We start from the raw sequence: 19,716 nt of genomic DNA on the forward strand, positions 1-19,716 counted from the left end.
AAGAGACACACATTTCATGTTCCAATTCACAGCATAAATCAAAGGCATTTCATCATTAAGTCCTTTTGGAAACAATGTCTGGAGGGTGAAATCCAAAAACATTCTCTTTTACTCAGAGTATTATTAATATACCTCCCCTGTCTGATATCTTTAACTTCTCTATGCCACAAAATCTAAAGGTGAAATGTCATGCTTCATGTCATTGAAGTGTACAGCGACTGGATAATCCTGTCGTTTCTCCTGATTGAACTTTTATGTTCACTAATTCTCTGTTTTGAGAGAGCGGGTGGTTTTGCGACATACAGAGCCACATGGACATTTAATAATGTAAATAACATGGGTGGTGGACACGTAATAATGTCATTTATTTGGAACCTTTTTCCTGTGTGTGGTGACAGAATATTGACACTTCATCATATTGTTGCACTGTGCGCATCCTCTGCATTATAGCTAACCTTTGTAGAGGGGTAAAAGTGCTTGGCTAATTTCTTAAGTGCTGGCAGTTGGCATGAACCAATCTATCGCGTAATTGCGACTCTCCTATACACAACGTGGTGGATATTTAAATTCAGCCGGCAAAGCTGGGTCTGATGTAAAATATGCAGTGTTTCTTGACCACCTCTCCCACTTTTCGCGAATTCAAAGTATATGTAGTTTGTAAACTTACGGAGTGTTCTGTAACTTTAGCGGGTCTTTTTTGTAGCAGTTTCATCTCGTGTTTTTTCCAATGCCAAGTTATGAGCTTCATCACACATTGTGACGAATAGCCTCTTTTTAGAAACCTCATGCGCTCCGCTGCTTTTTCTAGATAATCATCTGTGGAGTGGCATATCGGCGCAGTCTAAAAATTGGCTTCTGTGAAGTCTCTTTTTAATGGTCAGGGTGGAAGCTGTCACCTGTAATAGAGTATTTCTGTCCGTTTCTTTTCTATATAGACTTGTAAACAAGGTTCCATTTGATTTCTATCCACATATCGAGATAATGAACCGTTTAGTGTCACGTTCAATAGTGAATTTGAGATTGGGGTCAATGTATTGAGTAGTGCATAAAATTGACAGTTTTCTTCAGTTCTACCATATACCAAAAAATGTCATCAATATATCGATACCTTTAAGGACTTTATTCAAAAATGGATTCTCGTTTTCATTATTAACAAACGTTTCTTCAAAAAGACCCATATAGAGGTTGGCATAGCTCGGAGCAAATGTAGAGCCCATCGATGTTCCATTCGTTTGGAGATAGTATTCATCATCAAACCTGAAATAGTTGTACGTCAAACATATTCAGCCAACTCTAGATGAAGTTTGTTGGTGGATATTCTATTAGTATCTCTGTTCCCAAATAGTGTGCTAGTGTGCAGCCCCCCACATGGGGAATGCTGGTATAAAGACTCTCGACATCTAATGTGACCAAAAAGTCTTCTTTTAAACCGTTATTGGTGAGATCTTGTTTATGAAGTCTATAGAGTCCTTTACATATGATGGCAATGATTGCACATGAGATTTAATAAAAGAGTCTACAAAGTTTGACAATGGCTCTAGCATTGAGCTATTCCTGCAACCACTGGTCTGCCTGGATAGTTGCCTTGTTGTGTTTTAGGTTTGTGTAATTTCGGTAAAATGTATAAGCATGGACGTATGGCACATTTGCAACAAAGATATTCATATTCAGGTTTTGAGATAAGGTTGTTTAATAGGGCTTGCTCCAAATTAGAGCAAATATCCCTTTGGACACCTGTGTGGGATCAACACTCAGTTTTCTATAGAAACGTTCATTGCTGAGTTGTCTCTGATTTCTTCTTTATATTTGTCATAGTCTAAAAACACCACAGCACACCTTGTCTGCAGGTTTTATAACCAAAGATGAATCTTTCATTATTCTTTGAGTGCCAGTTCTTCTGTTCTAGTGAGATTCTTCTGAATATGTTTTGTTTGTCTTGTATATATGACATGGCTTCTTGTTCGACTAACCTACAATAGGTATTAATCGAGGAGTTGTTAACCATAGGACAGAATTTGCTTTTGGGCTTAAAATGGGTGCCAGTTCCTTGATGTGTTACTAGGCCCGAATCAGTGTTTTGCGAAAACACATGCTTAAGTTTATCTTGCGAAAGAATTTAAACAGATCTACTTTCGTATCGAATGGTTTATCTGTACATGTAGGTACAAAAGAGAGGCCTTAGATAAGACTGAGACTTGAGCGTCAGTAAGGTCTTTTTGGAGAGGTTAATTACCGCGTCCCGCTGTAGCTCCATGTCACGGCCTGTGTTCCTGGTCTCCTCTTCGACCGCTTACCTCTCCTGCATCGTTTCTTTTCTTTGTGGAGCCCTCTGTTGTTCCGGGCTAAAAAAGGATTGTGTGCATGGAAGCTGGGTCACTGTCTGTAGAGAATTCGCTCTCGGTGGATGCCTCTGTGTCCAAGTTTCCATGTCTCCCGCTGCTGCGTATCTGCGTCCCCCGATCAGCGGTGCGTCCTCCGTCGGCTCTGCGTGGCTCCTGTCCTTGGGCCTTCCATGCGTACACCTGGTTGAGCTGGTATCCTCTGTGTTGGCTGGTATTTCTTGATTTTTTGTTTGGCCTTGGTGAGAGGTCTCTGTATTTCCCAATGGACTGCTTGATCGTGTCGTCTATGGTTGTAAAATTAGGGCCTAGAATCTCCTTCATTATAGCCTCATGTTCGCTAATCTTAACTTCAACTTCTTTCACTTCCTTCGACACATGTTCCACGATAAGTAGCATTAAATCTAATGAGCATTTGTTGAGTATTTCACCCCATTGCTGAACGAAAGTTTTGTCGTTATTACCTATAGTAGGCTCCTTCTGTATTCTCAGTCCTCTTGGAATGCGCTTGTTGCRCCAATACTCACTAAGAGTGGTGCCATGCAGGAACAAACGTGTTTCTTTCTCTCGTTGCTTTCTGGCCACAATGCTTTCTGGCCACAATGCTTTCTGGCCACAAATTCCTCTTTCCTGACGTGTGAACGATGTGCATTACATCGGGCCGACACCGAAACATCTGATCCACTCCCAATGAGATCTCAGACCGCAACCACATCTTTAAACTTACCACCCCACATAACCATTAGTTCACTAACCACTTTGAATTTTGCCCTGCAGGTAAAGTGCAAACCCTGAGCTTTGAGTTAGTTAGGTATGGCTTTTACAGGGTTCGAGCTAATATGAAACAATGCATTGTGGTGTCCTGCTTTACCATCTGCGGTACTATTAGCTTCACGCATACAAACCTGCTGTGATTTACGCTCTGCAGTGTGTCTGTTGTTCCACCGACCAAAACATAGTGGGAAATGGGCGGGAGCTTTATTGCTATAAAGTTTTTATTTGGAAAAGGTTACTCAAACTAAACCTGGATAAAATGGTTAAAGATGTAGCACTTATCTGGTGATTTGGAAATGCCAGAGAAGACCAGCATAACGGATGGATCAGTTAAGTGAACCTAATATCACATAGTGTCTCGTGTTTGTAGCTTGATTTCAGTTATTTATCTGCCGGGTTGGATAGAGGATGTYGTGTATGTTTATAAGGCACTGTAAATGTCAATGACGTGGACTGGCTGTGATACGCTGTTTTTGGTGTGTCTTGTTTCACATGTTAAATRCCACATGCTATGGCAAACACTCAACGAGGATGGCTGCGAAGATGGTGAAAATATTAGGGCTGTCCCTGAAAAGAAAATCTTAGACGACCATGTATTTTTCTATGTTTGAATAAAGTCAACTATATGTAGGCTACTGAGCCTAAGACACACAAATTACTAAATAGGGAGCCAGAGATCAATATAGCCTAACCAGAAGGAAAAAACCTGTTCCCGACTCTCCTCCCGCTGCTGCTGGCTTCTGCAGATTCTGCCGTTAGGCTATACAGTTGAAGTCGGAAGTTTACATACACCTTAGCTAAATACATTTAAACTCAGTTTTTTACAATTCCTGACATTTAATCAGAGTAAAAAGTCCCTGTCTTAGGTCAGTTAGGATCACCACTTTATTTGAGAAATGAGAAATGAGAAATGTCTGAATAATAGAGAATTATTTATTTCAGCTTTTATTCCTTTCATCACATTCCCAGTGGGTCAGAAGTTTACATACACTCAATTAGTAGTTGGTAGCATTTGCCTTAAACAATTTAAACTTGGGTCAAACATTTCAGGTAGCCTTCCACAAGCTTCCCACAATAATTTGGGTGAATTTTGGCMCATTCCTCCTGACAGAGCTGGTATAACTGAGTCAGGTATGTAGGCCTCCTTGCACACACACACTTTTTCAGTTCAGCCCACAAATGTTCTATAGGATTGAGGTCAGGACTTTGATGGCCACTCCAATACCTTGACTTTTGTTATCCTTAAGCCAGTTTGCCACAACTTTGGAAGTATGCTTGGGGTCATTTTCCATTTGGAAGACCCATTTGTGACCAAGCTTTAACTTCCTGACTGATGTCTTGAGATGTTGCTTCAATATGTCCACATAATTTTCCTTTCCTCATGATGCCATCTATTTTGTGAAGTGCACCAGTCCCTCCTGCAGCAAAGCACCCCCCACAACATGATGCTGCCACCCCCGTGCTTCACGTTTGGGATGGTGTTCTTCGGCTTGCAAGCTTGCTCCTTTTTACTCCAAACATAACGATGGTCATTATGGCCAAACAGTTCTATTTTTGTTTCACCAGACCAGAGGACATTTCTCCAAAAAGTACAATCTTTGTCCCCATGTGCAGTTGCAAACCGTAGTCTGGCTTTTTTATGGCAGTTTGAGTAGTGGCTTCTTCCTTGCTGAGCGGCCTTTCAGGTTGTTGATATAGATACTTTTGTACCGGTTTCCTCCAGCATCTTCACAAGGTCCTTTGCTGTTGTTCTGGGATTGATTTGCACTTTTCGCACCAAAGTACGTTTACCTCTAGGAGACAGAACGCGTCTCCTTCCTGAGCGGTATGACGGCTGTGTGGTCCCATGTTGTTTATACTTGCGTTCTATTGTTTGTACAGATGAACGTGGAACCTTCAGGCGTTTGGAAATTGCTCCCAAGGATGAACCAGACTTGTGGAGGTCTTTTAATTTATTTTTTGAGGTTTTGGCTGATTTATTTTGATTTTCCCATGTCAAGCAAAGAGGCACTGAGTTTGAAGGTAGCCCTTGAAATAGATCCACAGGTACACCTCCAATTACTCAAATGATGTCAATTAGCCTATCTAAAGCCATGACATTTTCTGGAATTTTCCAAGCTGTTTAAAGGCACAGTCAACTTAATGTATGTAAACTTCTGACCCACTGGAATTGTGATACAGTGAAATAATCTGTAAACAATTGTTGGAAAAATTACTTGTGTCATGCACAAAGTAGATGYCCTAACCAACTTGCCAAAACTATAGTTTGTTAATTAACAAGACATTTGTGGAGTGGTTGAAAAACAAGTTTTAATGACTCCAACCTAAATGTATGTAAACTTCCGACTTCAACTGTACCAGCGGTCGGCAACCTTTTCCATTTGGAGTGCAGTTATCGTACCATTTCTACTGRTCTACGTGCCAGTTATGAGTTTCATATGCACATTTTCGTGGAACAGTTTAATTTCATTTATAATWWAAAAAAAACATTGCAGCCCGTAGGTAGAAAATATCCTGATTTAAAAAATAAAATAAAAATCCTATAAACCACATTGGCTACTCAGGAACTGTCTACAAGGAATAGCTGTAGGCTATTTTCGCAAGGTATAAAATGTAATCAGGTAGGTCTATTTTCTGACGTTTCCACCAGATCAGAGCATGCATTTTTTTCCCCTTTCATGCTGAGTGGTTATCAAAAGGGAGAGAGCTGGAAACATTTTTCAAATGGGCTACATTGACAAACTATTGTCATTCTCAATAGATGTAAAAACAGACTTTGTTTACTTGCTGTTTGAGGCGAAGAAAAAATAACTTTGAGAAGCTCTGCAGTGATGGGGAGTTAAGACAATCAGAAATAGTATCAGATCCTCAACCGTGCACATTTATAGGTCTACATTTGCATGTAGGCCAGGTAGCTTATGCCTACTTCAATGCAGAATCAGGTGCGTCCTTACTCAAGATTGACAGGAGTGCTTCAAACAAAAGACCAATTAATAAATTGACAACTTGTAAATGGAATGAAATAAATCAAAACTGTTTACTCACAAGTGTAGCCTAGGTTGTGCGCTCTGCAAAAAACGTGTCCACTCCTACAATGACAACGGTAAGACTGTAACAATAAAATATTGAATGCATTAACAGAAATTACCGTAACCAAACAAACGTAGATGAGAAATTATGGTAATTAAAGGTAAATGTACTACTGGTGTGCCATCCCCACAGCCTCTGCAATGGATTAGTCCACTATTTGTATATATTTGTCACTGCTCTACTAAAAGATCTGTCGACCAACAGCATATCTACCAAACAATCAACCCGTTGACTAAATGGGATCAGCCCTAGAAAATAGGTTTAGCTTTTTTGTGACAAGTTAATGCAATGCTTGACCTTTGGGGAATTACAATGTTGTTTTGGTGTGTCTTGTCTTTTAGGTAAGATGTTAAACTAAATTATTTACCCTGGGAATACTGTGAGACTAACATTTTGTCTTTTTGTGTGTTTCTCAGGTAAATTGCGGAGCGGGGCTGAACGGTATCATTACTGACCTTTCTGCACATTGTTTAGCCAGCCTCACCGGTGGGTACCCCCTCCTACACATGTACACCAGTGGTGGTGGGTGCCATTTAGGATTAGGGAGGAGGATTTTTTTTAATGAGCATGGCCTTATTTCTATTACATCATATTGGATGAATGTAATTTATATTCTGTTCACGCCTCTCAATGTAACATTAATAGATTTCATTTTCCCTATACCCGTCATGAGGTTGCTACAGCCTACGAATTAAAGTTAAACAACGTAGGTGCACAGACAGTGAGACATTCATTACATGCCTTACACAATCTTGCCTGCATCTAGCTGATCTAGGGTGTAATCATTAGTCCAACAGTTGCAAACGAGAGTTTCTATTAGACAAATTCAGGTATATTTATCCCAGTGGCGGTCAGTGCCGTTTAAGATGAGGGAGGAAGATAATTTTTTTAATGAGCATGGCCTTATTTCTATTACAGCATATTGGTTGAATGTCATTCATATTCCATTCACCCAGTTAAATGTAACAGCGATAGGTTTAGGCTATTACATTTTCCCTATACCCATCATGAGGTTGCTACAACCTAGCCTATAAATGAAAGTTTACAACGTAGGTGCGCACAGGTCGAGAAAAATTTGAGGTGATCGACACATGGACAATACCGCCTTGCACAATCTTGCCTGCATCTAGCTAATATAGGGTGTAATCATAGTCCAACAGTTGCAAGCGAGAGTTTCTATTGGACAAATTCAGGTATGTTTATCCCCATTTGTTTCAGTTTAAGAAACATTTTTCAACAGAATCGGTGGGAATGAATACACCCCTGATCACGCATAAACACAGTTCACTTTCATAACAGCCACATTGTATTCCTTCTCGCAACTATGCACTCTCCTCCTCATCTTTTCCCTTCGTCCTGTGTGGACGTCAATGCACAACACATCAGCTCTATGTGACCAGGCAAAAAAAACTTTCCAAACCATATCATAACTGCTACACACAGCCTACATCATCAAATCAAATGTATTTATATAGCCCTTCGTACATCAGCTGATATCTCAAAGTGCTGTACAGAAACCCAGCCTAAAACCCCAAACAGCAAGCAATGCAGGTGTAAAAGCACGGTGGCTAGGAAAAACTCCATAGAAAGGCCAAAACCTAGGAAGAAACCTAGAGAGGAACCAGGCTRTGAGGGGTGGCCAGTCCTCTTCTGGCTGTGCCGGGTGGAGATTATAACAGAACATGGCCAAGATGTTCATAAATGACCAGCATGGTCAAATAATAATAATCACAGTAGTTGTCGAGGGTGCAGCACCTCAGGAGTAAATGTCAGTTTGCTTTTCATAGCCGATCATTAAGAGTATCTCTACCGCTCCTGCGGTCTCTAGAGAGTTGAAAACAGCAGGTCTGGGACAGGTAGCACGTCCGGTGAACAGGTCAGGGTTCCATAGCCGCAGGCAGAACAGTTGAAACTGGAGCAGCAGCACGGCCAGGTGGACTGGGGACAGCAAGGAGTCATGTCAGGTCGTCCTGAGGCATGGTCCTAGGGCTCAGGTCCTCCGAGAGAGAGAGAAAGAAAGAGAATTAGAGAGAGCATACTTAAATTCACACAGGACATCGGATAAGACAAGTACTCCAGATATAACAAACTGACCCTAGCCCCCCGACACATAAACTAATGCAGCATAAATACTGGAGGCTGAGACAGGAGGGGTCAGGAGACCCCATCCGATGATACCCCCGGACAGGGCCAAACAGGGACGATATAACCCCACCCACTTTGCCAAGGCACAGCCCCCACACCACTAGAGGGAAAACTTCAACYACCAACTTACCATCCTGAGACAAGGMCAAGTATAGCCCACAAAGATCTCCGCCACGGCACAACCCAAGGGGGGGGCGCCAACCCAGACAGGAAGATCACGTCAGTGACTCAAACCACTCAAGTGATGCACCGCATCTAGGGACGGCATGAAAGAGCACCAGTAAGCCAGTGACTCAGCCCCTGTAATAGGGTTAGAGGCCAGGCAGAGACAGCAAGGGCGTTATGGCTGCAGGGCGGTGCCGGTACACTTATGACAAACAGCCCGTCCAAGTGCAGGGCACGAAATTCAAAATATATTTTTTTCACTTTCACACATTAACAAGTCCAATACAGCAAATGAAAGATACACATTTTGTGAATCCAGCCAACATGTCCGATTTTTAAAATGTTTTACAGCGAAAACACCACGTATATTTATGTTAGCTCACCACCAAATACAAAAAAGCACAGACATTTTTCACAGCACAGGTAGCCTTCACAAAACCAACCTAACTAACCAAGAACCAACCAAACTAACCAAGAAACAACTTCATCAGATGACAGTCTTATAACAAGTTATACAATAAATCTATGTTTTKTGTCGAAAAAAWTTGCATATTTGAGGTATAAATCATAGTTTTACATTGCAGCTACAATCGGAAATAGCACCGAMGCAGCTAGAACAATTACAGAGACCAAATTGAAATACCTAAATACTCATCATAAAACATTTATGAAAAATACATGGTGTACTGCAAATTAAAGACAAMCATCTTGTGAATCCAGCCAATATTTCCGATTCTTTAAGTGTTTTACAGCGAAAATACAACATATATTGTTTGTTCGAAAATGTGCATATTTAGCGGCACAAATCGTGGTTAAACAATGTGAATACTAGGCAAAATGCAATAACAATGTCCGGAGAAATCTTGGAGAGGCACCTAATCTAATCAAATAACTATTCATAAACGTTACTAAAAAATACATGTTGGAAAGCAAATTAAAGATAGCTTAGTTCTTAATGCAATCGCCGTGTTATAATTCTAAAAATAACTTATTACGACATGCAACTTACGTTATGGCGAGAGAGCGCCCAAAATCTGGGCGCAAACTAATAGTACACATGTTCGACAGATATATATAAATAACATCATAAATGGGTCCTACTTTTGATGATCTTCCATCAGAATGTTGTACAAGGGGTCCTTTGTCGGGAACAATCGTTGTTTGGTTTTAGAATGGCATTTTTCCCTCTTGAATTAGCAAGCACACTAGCCAAGTGGCGCGAAGCTCTCCTTCCTGAACAAACGCAGAGAACGCAACACGCCTAACCTCCGAAAAAATTTCAATAATATGATAAAACTATATTAAAAAACATACTTTACGATGATATTGTCACATTTATCAAATAATTCAAAGCGGAGATAGTAGCGTCTATAACGACAGCTTTTCAGAAGGCAATCCCGGTTCCTTCTCGCGCCTTCCAGAAACAGGAAATTGCACGTCATGCCAAGAGCTCTTATCGACCTCAGATCAAGCTATACACACTTTCTTCTCTCACTGCCTATTGACATCTAGTTGAAGGCGTATGAAGTGCATGTATACTAATACATATCAAGCAAATGAATAGGGATGCCCTGGAACAGAGCATCGATTTCAGATTTTCCACTTCCTGTCAGGAAGTTTGCTGCAAAATGAGTTCTGTTTTACTCACAGATATATATTCAAACGGTTTTAGAAACTAGAGAGTTTTCTATCCAATAGTAATAATAATATGCATATTGTACGAGCAAGAATTGAGTACGAGGCCGTTTGAAATGGGCACCTTTCATCCAAGCTACTCAATACTGCCCTGCAGCCAAAAGAAGTTAAAGGTTGAGACCGAGTCTGCGTCTCTCACATGGGTAGGCAGACATTCCATAAAATGAAGATCTATAGGAGAAAAGCCCTGCCTCCAGCTGTTTGCTTAGAAATTCTAGGGGCAATTAGGAGGCCTGCGTCTTGTGACCGTAGCGTACGGGTAGGTATGTACGGCAGGACCAACTCGGAAAGATAGGTAGGAGCAAGCCCATGTAACGCTTTATAGGTTAACAGTAAAACCTTGAAATCAGCCCTTGCCTTAACAGGAAGCCAGTGTAGGGAGGCTAGCACTGGAGTAATAGGATCAAATGTTTGGGTTCTAGTCAGGATTCTAGCAGCCGTATTTAGCACTAACTGAAGTTTATTTAGTGCTTTATCCGGGTAGCCGGAAAGTAGAGCATTGCAGTAGTCTAACCTAGAAGTAACAAAAGCATGGATACATTTTTCTGCATAATTTTTGGACAGAAGATTTCAGATTTTTGCAATGTTACGTAGATAGAAAAAAGCTGTCCTTGAAACAGTCTTGATATGTTCGTCAAAMGAGAGATCAGAGTAACGCCGAGGTCCTTCACAGTTTTTATTTGAGATGACTTTACAACCATCAAGATTGATTGTCAGATTCAACAGAAGATCTCTTTGTTTCTTGGGACCTAGAACAAGTGAAAACAATAGTGGTCCTAAAACGGAACCTTGAGGAACACCGAAATGTACAGTTGATTTGYCAGAGGACAAACCATTCACAGAGACAAACTGATATCTTTCCGACAGATAAGATCTAAACCAGGCCAGAACTTGTCCGTGTAGACCAATTTGGGTTTCCAATCTCTCCAAAAGAATGTGGTGATCGATGGTATCAAAGGCAGCACTAAGGTCTAGTAGCACGAGGACAGATGCAGAGCCTCGGTTTGACGCCATTAAAAGGTCATTTACCACCTTCACAAGTGCAGTCTCAGTGCTATAATGGGGTCCAAAACCAGACTGAAGCATTTCGTATACATTGTTTGTCTTCAGGAAGGCAGTGAGTTGCTGTGCAACAGCTTTTTCTAARATTTTTGAGAGGAATGGAAGATTCGATATAGGCCGATTTTTAGTTTTTTATATTTTCTGGGTCAAGGTTTGGCTTTTTCAAGAGAGGCTTTCTTACTGCTACTTTTAGTGAGTTTGGTACACATCCGGTGGATAGAGAGCCGTTTATTATGTTCAACATAGGAGGGCCAAGCACATGAAGCTGCTCTATAAGTAGTTTAGTTGGAATAGGGTCCAGTATGCAGCTTGAAGGTTTAGAGGCCATGATTATTTTCATCATTGTGTCAAGGGATATAGTACTAAAACACTTAAGTGTCTCTCTTGATCCTAGGTCCTGGCAGAGTTGTGCAGACTCAGGACAGCTGAGCTTTGGAGGAATACGCAGATTTAAAGAAGAGTCTGTAATTTGCTTTCTAATGATCATGATCTTTTCCTCAAAGAAGTTCATGAATTTATTACTGCTGAAGAGAAAGCCATCCTCACTTGGGGAATGCTGCGTTTTAGTTAGCTTTGCGACAGTATCAAAAATACATTTAGGATTATTCTTATTTTCCTCAATTGAGTTGGAAAAATAGGATGATCGAGCAGCAGTGAGGGCTCTTCGATACTGCACGGTACTGTCTTTCCAAGCTAGTCGGGAGACTTCCAGTTTGGTGTGGCGCCATTTCCGTTCCAATTGTCCGGAAGCTTGCTTCAGAGCTCGGGTATTTTATGTATACCAGGGAGCTAGTTTCTTATGACATGTTTTTAGGGGTGCAACTGCATCTAGGGTATTGCGCAATGTTAAATTGAGTTCCTCAGTTAGGTGGTTAACTGATTTTTGTCCTCTGACGTGCTTGGGTAGGCAGAAGGAGTCTGGAAGGGCATCAAGGAATCTTTCTGTTGTCTGAGAATTTATAGCACGACTTTTGATGCTCCTTGGTTGTGGTCTGAGCAGATTATTTGTTGCGATTGCAAACGTAATAAAATGGTGGTCCGATAGTCCAGGATTATGAGGAAAAACATTAAGATCTACAACATTTATTCCATGTGACAAAACTAGGTCCAGAGTATGACTGTGGCAGTGAGTAGGTCCAGAGACATGTTGGACAAAACCCACTGAGTCGATGATGGCTCCGAAAGCCTTTTGGAGTGGGTCTGTGGACTTTTCCATGTGAATATTAAAATCACCAAAAATTAGAATATTATCTGCTATGACTACAAGGTCCGATAGGAATTCAGTGAGGAACGCTGTATATGGCCCAGGAGGCCTGTAAACAGTAGCTATAAAAAGGGATTRAGTAGGCTGCATAGATTTCATGACTAGAAGCTCAAAAGACGAAAACGTCATATTTTTTTGTGTAAATTGAAATTTGCCATCGTAAATGTTAACAACACCTCCGCCTTTGCGGGATGCACGGGGGATATGGTCACTAGTGTAACCAGGAGGTGAGGCCTCCTTTAACACAGTAAATTCATCAGGCTTAAGCCATGTTTCAGTCAGGCCAATCACATCAAGATTATGATCAGTTATTAGTTCATTGACTATAACTGCCTTTGAGGGATCTAACATTAAGTAGCCCTATTTTGAGATGTGAGGTATCACGATCTCTTTCAATAATGGCAGGAATGGAGGAGGTCTTTATCCTAGTGAGATTGCTAAGGCGAACACCGCCATGTTTAGTTTGGCCCAACCTAGGTCGAGGCACAGACAGTCTCAATGGGGATAGCTGAGCTGACTACACTGACTGTGCTAGTGGCAGACTCCACTAAGCTGGCAGGCTGGCTAACAGCCTGCTGCCTGGCCTGCACCCTATTTCATTGTGGAGCTAGAGGAGTTAAAGCCCTGTCTATGTTGGTAGATAAGATGAGAGCACCCCTCCAGCTAGGATGGAGTCCGTCACTCCTCAGCAGGCCAGGCTTGGTCCTGTTTGTGGGTGAGTCCCAGAAAGAGGGCCAATTATCTACAAATTCTATCTTTTGGGAGGGGCAGAAAACAGTTTTCAACCAGCGATTGAGTTGTGAGACTCTGCTGTAGAGCTCATCACTCCCCCTAACTGGGAGGGGGCCAGAGACAATTACTCGATGCCGACACATCTTTCTAGCTGATTTACACGCTGAAGCTATGTTGCGCTTGGTGACCTCTGACTGTTTCATCCTAACATCGTTGGATATAACAATATCTCTATACTCTCTACACTCGCCAGTTTTAGCTTTAGCCAGCACCATCTTCAGATTAGCCAGATTAGCCTAATATCATTGCCATCATTATATTATATATTATATATTATATATATTATTATATTAATATTAGCTAAAGTAACGTCATAGTCAACATACCTAATAAAACTAACGCGTTAGTGAACCTGCTACAATAATGCAGTATTGTTAGTGTACAGTCAGTAAGCCGTTTTGCACCTAAACCCACGGGCCACGGTGGCAATAAATTAGTAAAACCAAAAGCTTCCCTTAACACTGGAACTCTTCCAAGTCGTGTTGGATAGTCATAGCCAGCTAGCTAACATAGCATCCCTCTGTCTGAGCAGGGTGTTTGAGTAGGCTAAACTAGATAGCTGCATTTGCTAGCCAAGTGAAACTGAAAGTGATTTTTTTTGGACTGTATCTTGCTTCTCCATTTTGGAAGAAATTCATTTAACTGTTCAACTATTGTCTTTCTCTCTGAGTCAACTACTCACCACATGTTATGCACTGCAGTGCTGGCTAGCTGTATCTTATGCTTTCAGTACTAGATTCATGCTCTGATCCTTTGATTGGGTGGACATATCAGTTCATGCTGCAAGAGCTCATAATTACTGTGTAAGTCTATGGAAGGGGATGAGAACCATGTGCCTCCTAGGTTTTGTATTGAAGTCAATGTACCTATGGTGCTACCCTACAGAGTGATGTTGAGCCTACTGTGGACCTTCATTGCAAAATATTATGTTTTAATCAATTATTTGGTGACATGATTATATTTAGTATAGTTTTATCTAAAAAGGATAACTTTAACTGTTTTACTATTTTTTTTGTTTATCACTGAGGAGGATGGTCCTCCCATTCCTCATATGAGGAGCCTCCACTGACGTGCACATGTTCACCACCATGAGTCTATTTGACTGAATCTAAGTCTATTTGAGTTATTCTTCTCTTCTATATATATATATATTTCATTTTTTTTTTAAATTGTGGGTTTTATTAAGATAGGACAGTGGCGAGGAGACAGGAGAGATTGAGAGTTAGAAGGGCAGTGGGTCTGATTTGAATCCATGACTACTCTGGTAGGATATACAATACATGTTTGCTGGGGTCCACGGCACTAATCGCTGAACCACACCGGCCATATCGATTTATATTCTTAGCTGAATCAAAACCCAAAACCTAAGCTCTCTCAAGTCAGTCAGACATCCATCACAAAATAAGAAGGGAACAGAGCACTGATCTGCGGAAAGACAGGAAAAGGGGAAAGACAGATGGGAAAGGTGAAGCACGGTTAGGAAAAGGATGGGAAAAGGGGAAGGAACTGTAGCTCAGTTAGTAGAGCATGGCTCTTGCAAAACCAGGATAGTGGGTTTGATTCCCGGGATCACCCATATGTAACAAATGTATGCATGCAAATGGAATATATTACTAATTTATAAAATGTCAGTGTTACCTTTTTTACCTTTTTATGTGGCTTGGTGAAAATAAGCCCCTACCTACCCAAGTCTGGATATACAACTGCCCTGTTTATTTTGGATTCTTAGAAAGAGGGATACATGGGAGAGGAGGAGGCTGCAGCGCCATCAGTGTATTGATCCAAGCCGGCATGTGGCACAAATCACATGTCCCTGAGAATACTTTATATGTTTGGCCTAGATGGCACCCTACTCCTTATAATAGTGCATCTTCAGACTATGGCATGCAGCCTCCTGTTCTCTTTGATCCTTCCTTACATGRATCCCCTGTTCAAAGACTCCGTTACCTCAGCTCTAAACAGCTGCACTGGACAATAAACCAACAATTACTGCTGGCTGTCGCTACCCTGGCAGTCATGCAAAGGAAGAACTCTTGCCTTGAACCGACCCGAACAGTCTCTCTGAAGTGTGCTTCAAAGCGGCACCTCGTGCACTCTTCATCTGAGAGAATTTCTCTTTACTTCTCTCTGGTACCCCATACCTTTTTTTATGAGTCTCATGTGTTCTCCATCATTATTAAGCTTTTTGTGACTTGTTCTAACATATTATCGGCATAAATATGGCTTTGTATTGCAACACCCACAAGTCATGTTAGGTCGTTCCACAAAATCAGTGCCTTTTGGGTAGTGTAATTTGGTGGGGGGAAAAAATAAATCTTCACATAATTTTAACATTGTAATTTTCCATCTCAAGAGGTTAAATTTAAAAAATGACTAAAGTAAGTGCCAAATAAAGTATGAGTTGACAGGTTGATTTAATTTTAAAGGCCCAATGCAGCCATTTTTAATTCAATATCAAATCATTTCTGGGTAACAATTAAGTACCTTACTGTAATAGATTTAAATGAAAATGGACAAACCTATTTCTCAAACAAGAAATTTGCTAGGAGTGGTCTGAGTGGGGAGGGGAAAACTACAAAAGACCTATTATTGGCAGAAAGGCTTGGAACAAAAAAATTGTATTGGTCTATTAACCAATTTACCGCATGGTGATGTCACCATGGAAAGCCAAAACTACCACCCATGCGAACCTGCTGATTAGAAGCTCATGTGTAGATTGTATTTTCAAGCAGCAACTATCGGAAAATAACACATACACTTTTACAATGTGTGTTTCATCAGCTGTTGTACAATATGATACAAAACACAGAAATACTATATGATACAAAATGTAGAAAAAAATGCATTTTGACTGCACTGGGCCTTTAAATCAGCCATAAATCAACCTTGTGAAAGGGGGAATGGAAGCAAGTTAGCAAGTCTGTTTCATGATTTATTTGATTTTCTATGTTGTACACTCAAAAAAATGTGGGGTTCAACAAGGGTTCTTCTAAGTTCTTCGAAGAACCTTAGGGTTCTTGACACTGAAAATGGCATCCAAAAGGTTCTTCCAAGAACCCCATAGGTGGGGTTCATCGAGGAACCTCAGTCGAGGAACCTCCTTAACTGCTCAACTGAAACAAATTCGATTTGAAAGGACAGCAGGTGCAGGCACTTAACTGAAAAATATCCTCAGTTTAAGGTAAGGTTTGTCCCTTGTATGACCTATATTTATATTGTTTTATGATGATACCATCTATCTTTTTATATTTGTGACAATCTTTCTAAAACAGACAATGGACACAATTCAATGGATATCAATCAACAAAGAGGTAAGAATATGTAGGCTATGAGAACATGTTGAAGGCTATAAGAATATGTCGGCTATAAGAATATGTTGAAGGCTAGCTGTATTGCGTGCAGATGCCTGAACTGCTCACCTTTTGTGTCTGTATCTGCAGGTATACGAGGAGGCATAAAAAGGTATGTAAGTAGGTATTGGTATGTAATGCAGATCACATTTACCATCCTCCTCCCTTACCTCTTTAATGAATATCCCATAGGCCTCTACATTATGGACAAGGTATGTGTATGAAAACCATTATCAAAAGTTTTTTAAAATTCACATTCACCACAAAAAGTGATGAATTCTGTCGTGCATCTTTTGTTAATCATCTATATAATGACTTTTTGGGGGGGATTTCCCAGACATTACCCTTCCTACGCCTGAATTTAACAGGAAACCTGTTCAATCACCATGCACTGCAAAATCATTCTGGCTATGGATACGGAGAACATCAACACGCCAGAGGATATACCCATTATACTTGGGGCTCTGCTGGGAGTTTAACTCATATTTAGATATTTTTATTCTGCTTTGCCACTAAAATCATAATAAACACTGACAACTAAAATATTGTGTCATTGTTATATGTATTATTATTAATAATAATAATAGGGGACGGGGGGGTAGTTCAAAAATGAATCACAAAAGGTTCTTTGAGGATCCATTAAAAGGGGTTCTATGAAGAACCCTTTTTAAAGGGTTCTCGGAAGAACTTAAGGGTTCCCCTACAGTTTCAATTTGAAGAACCCCTAAAGGATACTCGAGGAACCTTTTTCTTTTTAGAGTGTAGATATTAAAGGGTACTTCATTAAATATAACGGGCTTTTAAAATTCAATATTGGTGCACAATTTCTACTCAAAATATCAAAGGGACGCAAAAGGGACTCATTTCGTAAGAAAGCCATTTGAAATAAGGCTTTGCCATCACGAATGTAAATCCCATACAGGCCAGAAGAGGGCTGTCTACCCCACATACTTCACTCTTCAGATCTTTCTGCCAGTACTGAATAGGTCATTTTGGATGGGCAGAGAAAGAGGTTAGATAAGGGTGGAATATGCTTTAGTTTACCGCCCATCATCTGGATACAATAGAGCGATTGGTTTATGTCCTGATGGAGCGGGCCTTCCCACTAAAGCACAAGACTGGGGAGGAGAAAAGACGGAAAAGTCTAAGTGAGATCCTTGGTACTCTGACGTCACCCCATTGAAGTTGAAATTTAAAACTGTTAGGTTAGGGCTGGGGTAGGGATTAAGGTTAGGGTTAAGGGTATGGATGTCCCAAGGAACTCGCTTAGCATCAACCAAGAAAAGACAAATGTTCTATTTTTTTACATCAAATTAGGGCCTAAATTTAGAGCTAGGACTAGACTCTAGGTAGAGTTAGGGAATCAAAAGGACAGTCTTCCTCTATTCCATTAAAATACATATATTATTTGTTTGTATGTGTTTTTAGGTTTATTGTTTTTATAATTCCCATTAGACATTCATTACATATCCCTAACTGAAGCCCTGTTAATGTTCTTTCTACTGAATACCTTTATTGTTTTCCTTATCAATGATTATGTTACATGAGACCTCACCTTTACATGGATAGTGATCGATGGCTTAGAGATAAAGGATTCTGATGCCTTTGATGGAAACTGTCTTAGCCTCGTACGAACCATCCTGATCTCGAGAGCTTACATTCTGTTTTGTTACAGATCTGTGTAGCGAAACAACAGAATGTAAGCTTGTGAGATCAGGATGGTTCGTACGAGGCTGAGTCTGGCAACTTTGTAAAACTACAGAGCTTCTGATGCAACAAGCCATGAGTCTCGGCGCCTCTCTCTCAGCCATGGTCGACCTGGAGAGCAAAATAAACTGTAATATCTAGACGACCATCCCCTGCTTCATTCATGTGATCACCATACGTGTGCTCAGGGGTGTTAAAATAGATACGTAAAGCTTTTTATAATTCAGCCTCCACGTTCTTCATTTAAATCTCAGTTATTCCTCTTTTCATTGTCACTATCACTATTGAAAACAGTCACCGTTACCAAAAGCAGAGTGAGTGGAAAGGTGAAATGTAGTTGAAAATATAAAAGCCTCTTTAATTATCACCCTGGAAAGAGTGTAAAACCATTGCAAATCCCCATGAGATGTTGTTATTGTGTGCAGTGACATTATTACCAACCGTGTCCCCAACCTCTCTCTCTTACTATGGTAAGTGTTCCAGACCATGTCCCCAATACTAAGCTTCGGGTTGACGTTTCCCCTAGGTTATAGGTCCCCTCTCCCAATGCTAACCTTAAAGGGGCAATCAGCAGTTGTTAATCCATTTTTGGACATATAATTTAATTATATACATCCATTGATTCTTGAAGAATGTAACTTATAAATGCTTCATGATCTTAGTTCAACTGTCGTACCCCATCAGAACTCGAAATACAAGCTTGTTTTACTCCAATGTTTGTAAACAAAGTAAATGTAAACAAACACTACATGGCCTCAAAATATGGTTAAAACTATTTTTATATCATGGATGGTCAGTCCATAGAAAAACAATGTCAGGCAGTACGCTTTGTTCTTTTTTTCAACAGCTGATTGCCCCATTAACCCTTTAGCTGGAAAATGCTAAATTTACCCAGGATCAGCTTCTAGGAGCAACTTCACCCTATACCAGGCATTCCCAAACTGGGGTAGGGTGAAGGGGTACGCGCAATGCTGTCAGGGGTACGCCAAATAAAAATGTGATTAATTTTTTTTTTAATATACTGTATATATATTTATTTTTTTCTTCACATTTTCAAACAGTTCATTAATATTTTCCAATGGGGCTATACATTTGGGTGAGGTTTTTTTCTCGCCTGAGTAGCCTCATTACACTGCCAAAATAAAATGAAACCACCTAGTGTTCAGCCAAATAACAACACAATGTCAAATACAGGTAGCCGAGACCAAATAATTAACATCCAGTCACATTCTGTTAAAGGTCCCCAAAGCACACACATCCCTGGGGGGTCATCTTTTCAGTTCGCTGCAGCTAGCGACTGGAACGAGCTGCAACAAACACTCAAACTGGATGG

At 40.5% G+C, this 19,716-nt stretch overlaps 1 protein-coding gene across 5 annotated transcripts in view; it reads left to right on the top strand.

The window, feature by feature from the left end:
- The window catches only part of LOC111970212 (nck-associated protein 5-like), a 115,488-nt gene that overhangs the window by 58,009 nt on the left and 37,763 nt on the right, over positions 1-19,716 (top strand). For 2 of the 5 annotated variants that reach the window (XM_070445637.1, XM_024147324.2), the window contains exons 3-4: positions 6,620-6,689; positions 16,599-16,788. The exons of 1 other annotated variant lie outside the window; for it this stretch is intronic. In XM_070445637.1, the coding sequence (XP_070301738.1) occupies positions 16,729-16,788 (60 nt within the window). In that variant the 5' untranslated portion in view covers positions 6,620-6,689; positions 16,599-16,728. The remainder of the gene's footprint in view (positions 1-6,619; positions 6,690-16,598; positions 16,789-19,716) is intronic. 2 more of the 5 variants (XM_023996808.2, XM_023996807.2) reach the window with 2 other exon arrangements.

The sequence above is a fragment of the Salvelinus sp. IW2-2015 genome, linkage group LG11, assembly GCF_002910315.2.
Source record: "Salvelinus sp. IW2-2015 linkage group LG11, ASM291031v2, whole genome shotgun sequence".
Lineage (NCBI taxonomy): Eukaryota > Metazoa > Chordata > Actinopteri > Salmoniformes > Salmonidae > Salvelinus > Salvelinus sp. IW2-2015.